General features: G+C 39.7%; 1 protein-coding gene across 4 annotated transcripts; it reads right to left on the reverse strand.

Moving 5' to 3' along the window:
* Window positions 1-8,951: 8,951 nt before the first annotated feature.
* Window positions 8,952-17,802, reverse strand: asrgl1 (asparaginase and isoaspartyl peptidase 1). Of its 4 annotated transcripts, XM_040139811.1 has the most exons (9): window positions 17,461-17,802; window positions 17,004-17,063; window positions 16,709-16,743; window positions 16,229-16,435; window positions 14,548-14,690; window positions 13,853-14,007; window positions 12,293-12,414; window positions 10,344-10,454; window positions 8,952-9,676 (listed from the first exon to the last, which is right to left on the reverse strand). In XM_040139811.1, the coding sequence occupies exons 4-9, from the start codon at window positions 16,413-16,415 to the stop codon at window positions 9,462-9,464; spliced, it is 933 nt and encodes a 310-aa protein (XP_039995745.1). In that variant the 5' UTR covers window positions 16,416-16,435; window positions 16,709-16,743; window positions 17,004-17,063; window positions 17,461-17,802; the 3' UTR covers window positions 8,952-9,461. The 4 variants fall into 4 exon arrangements, with proteins under 4 accessions (XP_039995745.1, XP_039995747.1, XP_039995748.1 ...); XM_040139813.1 differs by lacking the exon at window positions 16,709-16,743; XM_040139814.1 differs by lacking the exon at window positions 17,004-17,063 and having other exon boundaries at window positions 17,461-17,504.
* Between the last annotated feature and the right edge of the window lie 318 nt (window positions 17,803-18,120).

Here is an 18,120-nt window from a genome sequence, read left to right on the forward strand (position 1 = left end):
GTAATGTATGACCTGATTACTTGACATTATTTTTGGCGTAGCCTACTTGAACTTCACAACTGATGTGACTGTTCAATTCAGAACTAAGAATTCTGACCTACTAACTATTTTCTCAAAAATGACTCAGAGTAATTTGATTACTTCTGTCCTTCAGAATGGCTAACATAGTTACTGTTAGTGTTCCAGTAAAACTTTTCTTCTGTGAAATTAGTCTAATTCTATTCAAGATAAAATCACTTTACATCCTATTATTTACAATGCTACAATATATATTCATACAATAAGATGTACTTTGTACCGTGGACACTTTGAGCTGATTATATGCATTCATTCAAAGCAGGCCGTTACATGCAGAACTGAAATAATTCCATCCGACAGCCCTAAAGGTTTTTTTTTTTTTTTTTTTTTTAAATATTTCTGATATGGGCTACACTGTAAGGAATATGTCCCCCAATTAGGGCGAGCACTTCAGTTTCTTCTTTAGCAGTTACTTACACCACCGTTAATTAGAGCACCCTGTCTGAGCTCCAGCGCTGTGTGAAATGCAGTGATTGACGCGGATTCTTTCAGCTCTCGCGTTCAAGATGTTCTGACTAACTCAATACAAAAAATCTATATATTTACAACTTTCGTATTGTCAGTGGATCTATAAACCAGGTTGAGCCCAAGTAAAGGGATTTAAATATTCTAACGTGACTTTTTGCACATTCGGCTCATAGATAATCAAGTAAACGCCACTTCAGTCAATAAAACCTTTCCCGTTGAGAGAGACACAGACGAGCCAGTTTCTCGAAGTTATTTTTGTGTGAAGCAGTGGTGCTTTTGATGTTGGCTCTCTGCGGAATGTGAGAGTGGTGGGTTTCGATGTAGAGTATATCTCGACGACTGTTTTACGATGTGTGCAATTGTAATGAAAGCTATGGTAACTCAAAGTTCGGTCATTTCGGATTGGAGTTTGGCATCATAGTGAACCCGTGCAAGGGGACAACGGAACCAGTCCGAAGGTAAGTTAACTCACCAGGAGCACTTCCCTGCGGACAGCAGTTGTAGACAGCGGACCAGCTTGCTGCTCTTTGTATTTCAGGATCATTTTAAACAGCAGCCGCAATTCCTTGCGAACTTTAACGAATAGTACGATAAATGTTAAGAGGGCGGGTGCAGGGCTGAAAATAAAGTCAGTCTTCTGTCGATGCCTGTCACTTGTCCTCTGCGACTCCGCCGGAGCAGGGATGAACTTGGTGATGTAAAAACACTCTCTAAAGTTCAGGAAATCGGCAGTCTTCATACCTTCTATTTTTCATTTTATTCCCTGAAGCCTACTTTCCTCTGTCCCAGTTGAGGCTGTCCTCTGTCAACTCTGGAGGTTTTTGTAGGAAGAAAACTGGACGGAGTCCGGCCCCTTTTAGCTGACTGACCGGCGCGATCCTAGCTAGAGACGTTAGCTACAACAAGAACCCGTTTCCGGTAAGTCTTCAGAATAAAAAGTAATGTTAGCAAAAATATATACAACATATAAGGAGTATACGGACTTCAAGATGTTTGTAAAAGTTCAATATTTCTATAATTTTTGACAACGTTCTTTAAATACCGCATTAGGCGTCAATTTTACAATAAAAGTAATGCTTTTGTCAAGAAAGCAATGAAACTACTTCCGGTATTATGTCGTCTACCTGTGTGTAACTTGACAGGCTGATATACATTCACACACACACACACACACACACACACACACACACACACACACACACACACACACACACACACACACACACACACACACACACACACACACACACACACACACACACACTATCACAATGCTGACATAGGTTACAAGGCCTTTTCATAGGGTGCTTGTTCCCTTAAAGTTCAGTCATACTGTAGCTATCTATCTCAACCCAAGCCCTGCGGTGTAGTTCTACACAGAAATGTGCACATTTACCAACCCACATAATTGCTTTGTGTAGACACAAACTAATAATAATAATAAAAAAACCACCACTAAAAGATGGATGCCAGGCAGTGAGGAAATGATAGCAGGGCCTAATCTCACCTTGCACAGGCTGCATCGACCTCCACTCTGCTGACTGTTGGGAGGTCAACTGTATGCTGATGTCCATTTCATTCCGCCCGGATCAGCTGAGAATGTTTGCATAGCACGTCTCCTTTTATGTGCAGACATTCTCGAGCTTGCAGTGTAGGTTATGTAAAGGGACAAACATTTTTCTATACTCACAAGAACCCTCAGTTGGCCACCACTAAAAATAACCCTAACCAAAACTCTGAATTTAAAGGGAACTATAATCCTAATCTAACCAGAATCCTACAAATGACCCATTTTTGCCCCCTATTTTATCCTAAATTAAACCTAATAAAGTTCATTAAAAGCCACAAATTAGAAGACTTGTTAAAATTTGTAGCCCCAGTTGAATCTAAATCTGTTACAACAGTTTTCCCTCTCATAAAGAGGGCCACACAGAAGTCATGTCTTTGATATAGTGCCGGAGTTCAGCGAACTGAAGAAGATTTTAGACAACATAATCTTAGATGAAAATACTGGACCCGCAAGAGGGTCTACTGGTCCAAGCACCCCATGCAATTTGGATCTGAAATTTGCATAGAAATATTTCTAAAATCGTGGCTTCGGCCCCGTTTAAAAAATTGTGACAATATCTGTGTCTTGAGGTAGGGCTGTGATGTTCATGAATGTTGATCAATTTTACTTTCATACCAATATAAACACTTACCAAAGAAAAAAACAAACAAACTATTTATTCCACAAAGATGGTAAATGGAGTGTATTTACACAACATTAAAACCAGTTACCTGTTTTCATTTTGTGGTTGAGTGGTGTATAAATACAGTACAGGTAGATAAAAGATAGAAGAAGTATTCACATCCTTTACTTTAGTAAAAGTAGCAATACAAGTAAAAGTTCTGGACTGAAAATGCTACTTAAGTAAATGTATGTAAGTATTATCAGCACAATGTACAAGTACATTAAGTAAGTGCAAGTAGTCAATGCAGAAAAAAGGGCCTCGGTGAATATCATATTATTATATTTGATTATTAATGCTAATGCATTAATGTTATTTAAGTAACATTTTACTGTAGTTGTTCAAGGTGGAGCAAAATATAACTATTTTATGTACAGTTCAGTTCAGTTTTATGTATTAGTTCAGTTAATGCATCATAACTTTTAAGCTCATACTGTATGTTGTGTATGTAATTAGTAACTGAAGTTGTGAATAAGTATAATGGAGTATGAAGAACCATATTTCCCTCTGAGCTGTAATGGAGTAGAAGTAAAAAGTGGCATAAAATGAAAATTTGTACTTAAGTGCAGTACCTGACTAAATGTACTTACTGCCATTCCACCAATGTCTAAAGGTATAAAGGTAAAACAAAAACAACAACAATAAACAAAAAACAGACCAGACCACCCGGTCAGAACAGAGTCATAAAGCTGCGCAACACTGTAGTTACGTAACACTGGTGTGATAACAACCTGGTGTAGAGTAGATTTTCCACAAATACCAAGGCCATATGTTGTGCCTCATGAATTAGTCCAGAATAAACTGTTGCATCTCATATAAGTTAACAGTGGCCATGGTGGGCCATGTGACATTTGCCGTTGCCCACTTTCAGCCTTCAGGGTTGGGATGCCTTTGTCCAAGCACTGTGTGCTGTCTGGGTAACCCTGGGCAAGCCCAAATCCTAACCCTGAACTGGCCCCTTGAAGAAGGGAGAGCCAACCCAAATGTCCTCACTTCACAATCCAACTCCTAACTCCTAACTCCTGAACCACAAACCAAAGTCCTCTCCAGGAGATAAAGCATAGAATAGGAACGCACTAGTACATCTCATGCTTTCAACCTGAAATGGCAGTACACATTTTTGTCATTTGCTTTTTCCACTACCCTCATTATTGCTTTGTTTAGGGTACAAACTAGGTCAGAATTCTACTGGTATCAGGATCCGAAGGCAGATAAAATACCTCTATGTTGAAGTATAAGTGTTTATACTCAAAGCACTGTAAGGACATGGGGATAAGGTAAGAGAGTTGACACTCAAAGCAGTGGTGGGATGTGCGACCTATGGATATCCCACTCCCATTTTACAGTAAGACACAGTGTACAGTTGGATCACGCAGGATCAAAACATTTCAAGAAATCATCATCACACCATCATAGGACAAATGTGACAAATGCTATGGCTCTTTGGTCAAGACTGTGTCTCAACAACTGTTTGATTGATTGTACAGATGTTCTTGAAAACTATCGAATGAATTGGAATGAAATTTGGTACACGCATTCATGTCTCCCTGAGGATGAATCCTGATAATGCCATCATCAGGTCAAAAATTTTAATTCGTCCAGTACTTTGGTTTATGACCAAATACCTCCAAAACTTCTGACATTCCCATCAGCTCCATCTGTACTTTGTGTTTAGTGGTAGAGTCTTTGTTTAGTATTACAACATGATGAATTGTGAGCTAAACCATCAGGCAAAGTCTGCAGGATTGCAGACTCACGAAAACATTTCACACAGAGTTTTACAGTAGACCAGTCCTGAGGCATTGCACGGCCAGGACCATGTTTTTTGAGAGTCCCTGAAGGCAGAATTTGAGATTGGACTGATAGATGTTCGTCACGCCGACATTGTGACGCAACTAACAGTATTAACATTGTCTGTATTTCATTCTGGTGTGCCAGTTTCAGAGCCTTGGTGTACAGTGCATGCTAGCTCACTGGTACACCTAAATGGAACAGAGCCATTATCAGTAATATGAGTCATGCCTGCTGTGAGAGAGGTCAGTGCTGCTGGTTGTAAGGTTAGTAAGTGGGACTGGATTGTGGAAATCAGATTCAGGAGCTGTTTGTAGCAGATGCTTCTCAATTTGTTGATGGTTTAGTGATGTTAGGAAATACACACGCTGCCCCATTGAGGCAGTATTAATTGACATTTTTGGCCATTTAGGTCCAGCAGAATAATCTGTAAACACAAAGGTGACACAACTGTCTACTGTCATATTGGAGGCTTCACAGGCTTCCACAAACTACATCTTCCGAAACACGTCTCAACACCTCTTTAAAAGAGTTTCAACAAAAACTGAACATTATATCCTTCATGAAGGATCTATTGCAGGACTGTTGTATTAGACTTCATTGACTTTGTTGTATTAGACTTCATTGCATTATGCTAGGTGGATCTAATAAACTGTAAAAACTATCATAAAATTGATATAGTGAAATTGATATATCTTTTTTACTGAAAACAGCTGCCTCCTGTGGCTGGAAACGAGGTTGGTGAGAGCAGTGAGAGTTAACCAAAATAATAAAGGTTCAGGGTTGGGTGATAATTACCTGTGGGTTCATCGCTGCAGGTGACATGTTTGACATTACACATAGTCCACTGACCTATTGTTCATATGAAAATATTGATGAGTGTAGCTTTAAAATTGTAGTTTTACCACAGTTTTTGTTTTTCAAAATATTTGCCATGTTCAGTTAACTAATTTGAGAAGTAAACTTTATCTGCGAACAGATCTTTCTACACAAACGCTAACAGTTTGGGGTGTACTGTACCACAACAAATCACTGACTTCTTATTGTTTAACACATTAAAAATATCAAAATAAAATCCACATATATGTACACTTCTTGTACTTCTCTTAGAAGATGAACAAAATGGCCACAAGTTTGAGAGAGAAGGAAAATCTGTCCGAAAAAAAGTCACGGAACATATGTTTTGCATATTTTAGTTAATATTTACTGAAACAGCACCATCTAGTTAGTCTATAAACTTAACACATACAGTCAAGGCTTAAGCGCACACATCACTACACTTCAACACACAGATTCCAAACGAGGCATAAAAGGCAGGGATAAAGGCATTTATTGCCTTTCCCAGATAAAGTCTGTGCATTAGTAAGCAGCAGTTGAATGAAAAGAGATCATTATCCTCTTCTCTGACAGTAGAGTCAGAAAGTGAAAACAAGTGAATCTTAATAGAGATGGTAAGGAAAACGAACTTTTTGTATATATAGAAAATTTGTAAAATAATATTTGTTACTGAAGGAATCAAAGGGAGTCAAGAGAGAGAGTGTCTGCACGTCTAAGTATATGTGTGTTTTGTATACATGAGAATGCAAACACAGCAGAGGAGAGACAAAGTAAGGGGAGGAGAGGAACTGTAGGTCAAATTTCACTGATCTGTTAGAAGTGGCAGAGAAAAGATGAGAAAGCACTGGTTTCTACCGAGTTGTCTGAGTAGTGGTTACTGTACGCTGGGTTGAGTTGTTTCACTTTTGTCTGCCTCCAGAGAGCGTTTTCTGGATTCCCCGCGTAGAAAAGGAGAGAAATGCAGCAACAAATAGAATCAGGACCGGATGAAACTACAAAAACACTCAACCCTGTGATCAATCAGAAACCTAAATGGAGATTTTTCCCTCCGCAAGCATTAGGTTTGTAGCAACCACAGCTGCGTCTAACACTGTCTCAAATCAGTTACTCTCTATTTACACTCATGAAATCATTCTGATGTCATCCCAAAATCCTACAAAGATACGATGTTCTGTCTTTTGGCAAGGTCGTTCCAATTAAGCTATTCTTTTCTACTTCTTTTCTAATGTGAAAGCCTCGTCATCAAAAACTAAAACATATTTTCTCCTCTAAAATAAGGAAACAGATAGCAGATGGGACATGGGCCAAACTAAAAAAATCTAAGAATACTATAGTTTCTGTCATTTCAGGTAGATCTCATCATGCTAATGTATGTTGAAGTGTTAATTTTTCTGATAAGTTTGCTTTTAATTAGTTATCTGATGCTATAAAAAGGGGGTGCGATGTCATGATTGACAGCTGTGCGTGTGTGTGTGCTTGTGATGGAGTCAGGCGGTGGTATGGGCGGGAACCCGAGGCCGCGGCTCAACCCGCCGATCACTACTGCGCAGACTCTGGCTCGAAATGAGTTCGCGAGCACACGCCGGCTGCACCCGCATCCGGGATATTTCGGCTTCATTTTTGTACAGTGGTAGGAAATGGACACACGTCATTCAGCTTTATATATAGTCATTGATTTCAGCAATACACACAGGCATTAAAGATGGGAGTGATTAGCTAGATATAATTAGATATAATGATTAATTTAGCCCCTGAAAGGTTGGAGTTCTACTGAAGATACAAATCAAAAGTAGGTAAAGCTATTGGCCAGGCAGTGTTGTCCATCTCTGACACAATCAACATAAAGTTCGTTTCCTTTATGATATTCAATCTGAAGTGACTTCTGTAACTTTGACTAGATTCTCCACAAATGTGCGAAAACCTTCTTTTAAATGAAACAGATGATTCGGCACATTTGGCACTCCATGTGGTTGGCATCTGGTTCCAGGTCCTTTCCCAGCACATGCAGGATCACTCAGCAATCAGGGACTCTTTGGTTACCTTAGGGACACCCATGGCCTGGGCGACCTGACCAGCACTCTCCCCCGTCAGACACACGATTGCTCTCAAACAGACAGCATACGTCAGAAATTGATGGAATTCATACCAAAACCTCTTCTAAGACACTTGTATTGTGATTGTGTTGAGTGCATTTATAAACCAAAATTAAGGAAAAAAAAAAAAATCTCAATTATATACAAATAGGCGCAAAATGATAATTTTCATATTACCAAATGGCAGTATGTGCCAGATGTTCCTAGATACTGAGTGAGAGGTTAAAGTGCTATGTAAGTTAGCTATATAAAAAATCTGATCTTTCTTTTGTCTTTGGAATATTTTGGCATAATGTGAACTGTAATTAGGCAAATCGCTCAAGATACTCTGTAGAGTTTTGACCATTAGTGGATAGCATCGGTTCCTCGTATTTTGTGTTTTGTAGCACACGCATAAGGATGCACATGTGCGCCGTTAGCCCAACGGTAATGTGACACAAATTTCTACAGTAACAGTTGCTGGCGCTAATATGGCAATTACAAGAGGAGGCGACTGCTAGCAGGTGTAAACAATGCAGTTTTCAAAACACTGCATTCTTCTCAGATGTTTTCTGAGGTAGGAAATACAATCAGTACATACTGCACAGTACGTTAGACCTCACAGGTAATTGCAGTGTATGTTGTAGTAAATGGTGAATGTTAATATTGGCAAATTTCTGTGATTCTTTAATATAATTTCAATATGAGTACACTAGATACATTGAGTATTATCCAACTGGAATGTCTTATTGTTTCACATTTCCCCTTTTTTCTATGCCGTGATAATTACAAATACACACTTACTCTTTGACAAGTTCTATTTCTATTTGGAAATGTAAAAACTTGCATCCTATTTCGGCTGAGCTCACATTCTTATCAACGTCACAATGGGGCAGGCGTCATTAAGGCAGAGGAGAACAAGTTTTAAGGTGTTGATGAGACAGTTCAAGCTTCACTTAAAATAGTTCCAGGCTTTGGCTCCACCAAGAAAACAAATGCAACAACAAAAGCAACCTGAAGCCTCTCAACAGTATAGGCCTGCTGTAGGCTCTTGCTCAAGTATAAAATATAAACAGCGAATGATTCTCCCTCTCTCGGCACCAAGAGATTATTTGTATTCTTGTACAGCAAAGATGAATACTATCACACCCTGTATCTGGATACAGAGTTAACAAGTGTCAAATAACAAATGCAGACACATCATTGTGATTGAGTTGTGTGGGGACCTTTCTGTCCTGATTGAAAAGACAAGTGTAATCTCAGGCTTAAAACCAGTCAAAATGCAAACATTGCACCAAAACACATAGTGTGTGTGTGTTTAGGGCGTTTTCAGTGTTGATTTGTAGTGAAATGGCACCATCTAGTGGATCGAAAAAAGGGTAACACATACAGTCGGAGCCTTACGTGTCAGTGCACCCCTACACAGACGTCATGGGTTAATGAAGCATGCAACACGCCATGTTCAGGGATTAAAGGCATTTATTGTCATCATTGGTGTTTTTCCTAAAACAAAGCTTCAGCATCAACAATCATTATCTGATCACTAGAGCTTCACAAATACTGGCTCGGCCTGCCCCGACAGCTACACAGCTCCAGGTCCAGTTCAGTGAGCTCCTCGGGTAATCCCGCTGCCATCAAGCTCATCTTGCTTCAGACAATTACCTAACCTTAACAGGAAGTCTATTCAGGTTCCAGAGGTCATCTCTATAGTCCTCGCAATGTCTAGACTTTAAGGATCAGGATCAATCATGCTGTAGATAATGAAGGGGCCTTATCGGCAGAGCCTTTCTGTATGTTTCTTCACTAAAGTCTATTAATCAATACTATAATGCCCGTGTATCAGAACACTTAAACTGAATTCATTCCAGTGATATTTTGATATTATTTGCATTAGTATTGAGTAGTATTAATATCCTCAATTTCAATGATTTCTTTTGTCCGTTAGCATAACATTCCAGCCAAAAAAATATTGGTCGTATTTTAGTCAGTGTGGATTATCGATGCTCTGCGTGAAGTGTTCCCCACTATATAGGCCATAGTGCAGGGTCTCTTTCTGGGCTGCAGCCCAGGCCATTTGCAGGCTGGAGAAGCGAGCGGCCCAGCGGCCCTGGGGGTCCAGTGTAACCACCCCACCCAGACCGCCCACTCTGGACTTCATGTAGGCCAAGCCCAAATCACTAGCCGCTTCCACCGACTGACCTGAGAACAGAGGAGAGAAGAAATACGGTTGTAAATCATGATGAAATGTTCATCAAGGTGTCAGTGGTCAAACCGAATCAGTCAGCCTGTGAGCAACAGCAACACAAGCCACGTTCTCTGAGCTTTTAAACTTCAACAAATGTTTGGTGCACTGAAGTACAGTAGGACCCACTTTTGAATTCATAACAGACTGAATTGGTGTGTGAAAATCCCATATTGGGCAACAAACCATCAAATCATGTACATAATGGCTGAAGTGCTTTTTTCTTGTTGTGACCGTTAAAGCTCATTTATGCTCGACGTTAGACATTTATACCGATACAGACGGAGCCTGCTGTCTGTACTCTGCGTTCATCTCGTCCACGTTTGTGCACGTTTCTAAAAGCTTACGGATACAGACTAAACTGAGCAGTACCATCGGAAATCTATGGCAGTGTAGCCAATAGTTCAAGTGAGACACGACCGTAGGACACGACGAAGAAATTAACATCCATGCCAACGTAAAGGATGCATGGACGTATGTGGGAAGCTACGGTTACATTGTTTGATGTCAGTCTACTAGACATCTCCATCATCTCTGCATGCTTTACATATAGGCATTATTTGTATTCACTGTGAGGAGGAGAGAAGTGATTGTAAAAAATCTCTGCGCATGTGTGTGTATTACCTTGCTCCATGTAGAACAGGATGAGTCTTGCCAGAGTAACTTTCATGATGGCTTCTCCGTGGCCTGTAGTTGATACTGCTCCCATCTTGTTGTCAGCATAACCCCCACACCCTAACGCACACAAAACATCACATTAAGCAGGCGCCCATACAAGCTATTAAAAACACTGTTTCATTTCATGAGTGAAAATTATTAAAGAAATCCAGATGTTTGTTTAACTTTTGATATACAGTCAGCTTGAAACACGGAGTGGGAAAGACAAGCAAGCTAGATGTTGCAGTGAAATATATTGCAATAAATGGGGGAATGTGGAAAAAATAATAAAAGACTGTGATGTTTAAGTGCCTTTGGTATTTGGGGGCAGCAGAAACAAGCTATAAATACAACACTGGCATACAGTATTACCACATTATAAAGTTAACATGTGGGCAATCTGTTGCCTATTCACACAGCACACAACATAAAAATTCATTTGGAGTCATGTTTTCTGGCAGGCTGATGAATGTAAGTCTAATATTCACTTTCTTGTTAGCTCTGGTTTGGCCTCCACCAACTCCTGAAGAATATATCTGGCTGTCAAGTTGCTAAATGCTCCACTATTTTCACCAGATAGTTGCTAACTTCATCTGTCTGCTGTTCGGTGCTGGGCACATGGTGTAGAGTGGGTTTATTTGAGCTTTTTAATTTTTTTGCTGAAAACAGCTTGAAACAAGGTGGATGAGTGATAAGGACCTTGACCAGAACAGTAAACCTAAACAAGCTGAAAGATGCTTAAATGCTCTGTAGAGCTGGGGAGAGCTGCAAAGTCAGGTAATTATTCTCTGTGGAACTGTTACTACAAGTGACACATTTCACATTCCACAAAGTCATTTGACCCATTGTTATATACACAACCATTTCACTAGATGAAGAGTAATGCTTTGTCTAATATTTTTTTGAAATATACTATAGAAGGCATTAAGAAAATTAAGTACACATGGATACTTTATTGCCCTGATCTCGGCTGTATTTTAATCCTGTCATATTATTTTACTTTTGAATACTTCTGCCGGTTTCCAGTGACACCATTATTATGGAAGGGGAGAATCAGTAAATTTCAGAGAAATTTTTAGATCATAAAAAGATTAAGAATGTATAATCCATAAAGGTTCCAGTCTGTAAAAACGGCCAATGACAAGTAATAGTAGTAGTAGTAAACTGTTTTAAAACGTTTGTCTCTATGTTCTGTGTCCGTCTTATACGAAAACGATGACTAATTCCATATTGAAATGAAGTTTCAACTTGTTATCGCACAGTTTTGCTAACATTTTACCAGAGAGCCTTCATTGCCAATTTCAGATGTCTGTTTCAGAGAGAAAGTCTGTAATCCTTCCACTGACTCATGACAGCCTAATCACTCATTTACTGATTGTAACAGATTAGACAGGGCTGACATGGCCAAAATCCACTTGCTGCTGTTTACTGAACTTGAGTATAAAGCAACCCTGAGATAATTTAGACCCTGTTACACCAATACATACTTATCCTCTGAAATTACACTTTGGATTCTGGCATATTCCTCAGCAACATTAGGCTATTAGTATAAGCCAGTCAGTACAGTGGCTCTGACTCTGACATAATGAATATGAATAGCTCAGTATTACACTGGTTGTAAGTGGGAAATCCTTTTGAAATAAATCAAAAGAAAAAAATGCATTTCATTTTTTTCTAAATCAAAATCAAAAGAGCACAGTGCAATATTTGTCAGCACAGTGTACAGTTTGTTGTTCGAAAAGACAAAACTCATAGTCAATTATTAACCACACATCAAACTTCTGATGGTTACAAGCCAACAGATTGGTGAAGACAGGGAACAATGAGTCAGTCTTTAAGAGACTTTTGGTCTTTCTCTCGCTCAACAAAACCTTTCGTCAGGCCTTAAACTCCAAACTATATGTGTGAAGACTGACCTATGCAGGGTGTGTCGCCCACCCGTCCTTCCATTTTGTTCAGCATTCCACCAGTGGAGGTAGCACAGGCTATGTTATCCTCACTATCGACTGCCACAGCTCCAACTGTGCCCATCTTCCCCCTACACAACAAAACATCAACGAACAGTAGAACGACATTTTAATTATCCAATGTGATTCTAAAGAACACTAAAGGTATAACCAGCTTCATACAATAACCTGGTTACCAAGTTATAACTAGCTAAACCCAAGGTAAAGGAACACCAAAACATCTTTCTTTTGAGTTTCAGGTCCTTACTGCCTGTTGGCTTGAAAAGTGGCTCCGAAAAATTTGTATCTTGCTCTTTTGCAGAGAGCACAGCTGTGGTCAGCTGGGACGGTAACAATGAATTCCAATGATGACCCAGAGTCACAGCAAAAAAACCTGTCAAAACATCCATAGATGCCTCTCAAAATACTCCTGCATAATCCACTTTGACTTTGTTGATTCGTGTGCTCGGTTCCAAAAAAATCCTCCAAGTTTTTTTTTTTTTTTTCCCCAGACAGCAATGCCCCTTCAATGGGAACTGTTTAGTGATTGGTCAGCTGATCTCATGAGACAGTAAGTAATTGCTGTCTCCTCAAAATAATGCTGGAGAGACTGAGAAGGTGCTCTTTGGTAAATACAGTTCTGCCAACCTCAGTCTCTTTGTCACCTCTCTCTCTTGTATCCTCACTCGGAGAAGCTAAGAGGCATGACTAAGGGAGGCAAGCAGCTACCTTCGCCAAATGGAAAGCATCCATCCATCCATTAGCTTCACCCAGCCCTGGGGGACTGGATCCGGTCCCAGCCGACAGTGGGTGAGAGGCGGGGTACACCCTGGACAGGCTGCCAGTCTATCACAGGGCAGACACATGGAGACAGACAACCATTCTCACACACGTTCACACCTACAGGCAATCTAGTCGACAGTTAACCTAACCTGCATCTTTAACCTTTGGACTGTGGGAGGAAACCGGGGTAACCTCAATCTCCACTCAGGCACAGGGGGACATGCAAACTCCACTAAGAGTGGCCTTAGAAAACGGGTAACCTCAATCTCCACTCAGGCACAGGGGGACATGCAAACTCCACTAAGAGTGGCCTTAGCTGGCCTGCAGGTATGAACCCAGAGCCTTCTTGCTGGGAGGTGACAGTGCCAAACACTGCACCACAATCACTGCACAACCCCTAAATGGAAAGCACCATATGAGTATTTGGCACATACTGAACATAGAGTATGCATTAACACCAGAGAAGTGGATTATGCAGCAGGAATGGATTGAGAAGTAACTGTGGACGTCTTGATATGTTGTGACATGTTTTTTTTCTCTGTTTCTCGGTCACTAATGAAATCAACTGTAACTGCTGTAAATCCAAACTGACTATAGTCAGAATCCAGAGGTCGATCAAGAAAGCAGCATTCAGAAGGCCGTACTTCAGGTTCTATCTGCAAGGACTCATATCAGGGTATTTCCCTTCTTAAGGATTGTATCATTATTGAAACGTGCTAATAAGCTTAAAATAATGTTATGCCTCACATTTGGCACTCCACAGGGTTGGCATCCAAATCCAAGTTCTTTTTCCAGCGCATACGGGAGTACTCAGTGATGAGGGACTCTTGGGGGACCTTAGGGACACCCATGGCCCAGGCGAACTGATTGGCACCCTCTGCTGTCAAACACGCATGACTGGTCTGAAATAGAGATCAAAGTTCACATCTATGAAATGCATCTATAAACTATTACGAAACCTTCTTGTATTTGAAAAACTGAGGTGACTCTGCAAGCTACACTGCAGCCATAACTAATTTTCCTTCCCTTTCCCTTTAAGGTACACTATACATTATTTTTATTCTTAGGCCACAGTTCCTTATGTTTGCTCTCAAACCTGCAAAAACTGTTAGTATTAGCAAGGTTGAGATATACTGTAGATCAGTGTTTATCTCTTTGTGCTAAAATCCCTACATTTTGAAGCTACATGGATAGATGACTGCATCTAAATGTTTAGTATGGATTTGGCATTATGCTTCCAGTATATTCAGAATGTAGGAATAAAATTAAAAGCTTGTGAACATTATAATGCTTATGCACGATAGTTAAGCTTGCTGCCGACACTGGGGTATATAGTGTATAGACACCTGCCGTTGCACATACAGTACGTGTACCTGTCATGTGTGTGCTTTGTTTTTTTTCCGGTGCCTTATCCATCTCTTATATACAGAATATGTACGCACCTTGTCCATAACCAGTCGTGCTAGCTGAATAGGGTTGGCTATGTTGCGTACAGCAGACACTGCACCGCTTCCCAGTGTTTTCCCATCCATTACAATGGCATCCATCTCCACCTCTCCTTTGACATTCAGCACTGACCCACACCCTGAAACAGGATTTGGGAAAACAATTTGATAAATTCTTGCCTCAGGGAACAGAGAATCTTCTGTGTACAGAAGTGACATTTGGTCTATGAGTGGAGCTAGTTCTTTTACGGAGTATGCATGTGATTCATACATTTCACAGCAATCTGGCCATTGGTTTTTTGATATTTCCTGTGTACAAGTGCAACGTTTGACCTGATGGTGGTGCTAGTTAGTTAACACTTTTAGTGTTAACTAACTGGCATATCTGATGTCATACTTTAATGGCACTTTAAACTTGTTTGTTATGCCCTCCTCTCGCCATGTAAACAGACTATATCTTTATCAACCAGAAACAGCGCTGGCTAAGCCAAGGCAAGTTGACTTTTATTCAACATTATCAAGAACAGGAAACGCATGTTCTTTTTCATGCATGCTTCTTACTAGTTGTGCAAATTAGTTACGAAAGTTTAACGTTGCCCAAACTACCAGAGTTTTGTCTGCTACACTGGCAGTAATCTCGAGAGCAAGATACTGTAGGCTTCTTCATATTTTGGATTTGACTGATATATTTACTTAATGCATATTTCCTTATATGTATCTCACATGTCATTTAGCCTTCTGAATAAATCTTGGTAACCTGAATCTTGATTAGTGGCGCACTGTGACCACTGAACTATGGCCCATTATCCACCTCTGTCCTCCACCCTAAACAAAACAATACCAAGATCCACAAGTAGTTTAGGTTGTGCAATTACGTTCCATGTACAAAGATTCATGTATGGACAAAACCAAATATGACACATGCACTAGCATCCAATCTTTGATTCATTAAAGCAAGCAGTGCATCATCAACACATAGCATATTAATGACTGTCTAACTAAGTAACATCACATGAATCAACATGCATTAAACCACAACTTACAACCCGACTCTTATGGGCCAGCTGGGTACCCATAGTTTAAAATGAATTCTTATGGGTATGGATAGTGTTTTTTTTTTTTCTTGGAACACGCTATCAAGGAGTACCAAGGACCAATATCTGTAATCGAGAAGTATTTTGGACTTTTCAATTTAATGGTGAATAAACATAAAATGAGAAGTAATACTTCTCAAAAAGACTAAAAAATATCTGCATACTGTTATGTTGTTCTAAAGTCTTCTTTTTCTCTATATGGACATGACAACGTCTTAGCCACAAGTGTTTTTCCTGTCTAGTAGCAGTTTTCACAATTTGATTTTTGATTTATCTTACACCCTGACACTTCCACACTAATGTTGTTAGCTATCCTAGCATCAGAGCATGCTTATTTGTTTATTGTTCCAAAATAAATAGATCCCCAGACTTTTTTTTTTTCATAGCCGACCTGCCACAGCAGGAAAAAGCACAAGTGGAACCAGCAATTCTTGCAAGTCAGTGCAGCAATTAACATAGTTGTTAGTGACATCTGATCTGCGTTTGACAGGTCAAAATATCTGCTGTGACATTTAAAATGACAAAGTGACTTTATCCCGTGCAAAGTTAATTACATACACAAGTGTGTTGTGTTTTTACATTACCTGCATTGAAGAAGGGGTTATTCTCCAGCTGGGACACAGCCTCTACCACTGCATCCATGCTGCTGCCCCCTGCCTGGAGGATGGTGTACCCTGCTCGGGCCGCAGAGCACACCCCTGCAGTGGACTTTTCTGACCGCTCCTTTGGGATATGACCTGCCCCTCCATGTACCACCACCACTGGCAACATGTTTATCAGCCGAGAAGGAGCTGAGGGGAGATACGATGGGAAAAAAAAGGTGTTAACACTAGTTTTAAATGTGCAGTGTTTGACATGAAAGACATTTCTAGCAGTTTAATTGCCTGCATTCCACTGTACTATTCCACTACTGTAATTCTTCAAAATAAGTCTGTTCAAATAAAGGCTGGTAAATCTTTTAGTGGAAAAAAATGTCTGTAAATATATAAAAATCAATTTCATCTCATTGTATGGTCTATAAAATAAATATATCAACATTTCTGAATGACTTTTAACATATTAACCTTCTCTGCTCTCAGTCGGGCTTTCTGAGTCCAAACTAAACATGGAGAAACAGCATTTAGTTACTCTGCATCGCGGAACTGGAACAAACTTCTGACAACTTTCAAATCCAGGTTAAAAAAGTTCTCAACCGCCTGTGACTGAACACCAAATACTCCTTACATGTACATCGAGTATTTGATTCTCTCTTTTATCTTTACAATTTCTTTCAAAATTCTTTCTAAGCCTTTTTAATTTGCATCATGACATTTTACTCAGTATTTCCCTCTTAATGTCTTTATTTATTATTTGAATTACTTTGAAGGTGCTCTAGAACCAAACGCCTGCGTTATTGGAAGATTTCTTTCTTCTTTTCTCCTGAAATGAAAAACAGTAAAAGGGAAGTAACACACCGCTTCTGGAATTGTCTTGCATTGAGTGTAATAGCCAAATAAATAACCCATTTATGATATATGTCAAAATGACCTCTGTAATAACTTTCTTTTGGCTTCACTAGATTGTATAGCCCAGTGGATAAAAAGACTGCTGTTGCATGAGCCAACCGAGCCGTAAACCACACGCTACTGGTAGTCTCCACCATGGGGTGGAATAAAATTAACATTACCTTAAGCTAGCTATTACACGCATGCTATAGGATATATGTGAAAAGATATCAAACAAGGGCTGCTAGGGGATCTGTGTGTATGCCGAATTTAGACGCGAGGAAAGGCTGAACACGTTATAGCCAACAAGCGGACACTATAAGCAGGCTTACTGGTGTTCTGCGCGTAGCGGGGCTTCCACGGGCTAGCGGCCGAATTCTGCAACCTGTCCCGGAATAAGAGCGACCCAGGGCTCCGCGTAAAACTGCACAATTTGCCAAACCGCTCGCTTATCAAAATTCTCAGTGCGCCGTGCTTAGGCTAAACTCGGGATTGACCTGTTTACGTGCAGCTTAACGAACATTTAGCGAGCGTTTCTAAGCCTTTTTTGTTGACTACGAAGATATCGAAATGTCGAAAAACAAATTATGCTTATCATAAAATTAATATGAATAAGGAAAACAACAGGGAGGTTTTTCTTTCTTAACACCATATATCCGACGAGTCATAAACCTCAGAAAAGCAACAGCGCTTCCGAAATTTGAAACTTTCAAAATAAAACACGTCTCTTGATAACATCCAGTGGACTACATACAACTTTGGGTATATCTGCGAGTCACTTAAACCCTGATAAAAGGAAATATATGCATAGTATATTTAATAGCGTATTGGCATGGTTTTTTAAAATATATATATTCACATATAAACGTATATATCTATATATTTTCCCGTTGTAGCCTAATTTTACTTTCTACTTTTATTTTTGTATTAATGCTGTTCTGCTACTGAGAATAAATGTTTTTTTAATGCAAATGGGAAAAATCCATTTAAGG

This window comes from Xiphias gladius, chromosome 11 (genome assembly GCF_016859285.1).
Source record: "Xiphias gladius isolate SHS-SW01 ecotype Sanya breed wild chromosome 11, ASM1685928v1, whole genome shotgun sequence".
Taxonomy (NCBI): domain Eukaryota; kingdom Metazoa; phylum Chordata; class Actinopteri; order Istiophoriformes; family Xiphiidae; genus Xiphias; species Xiphias gladius.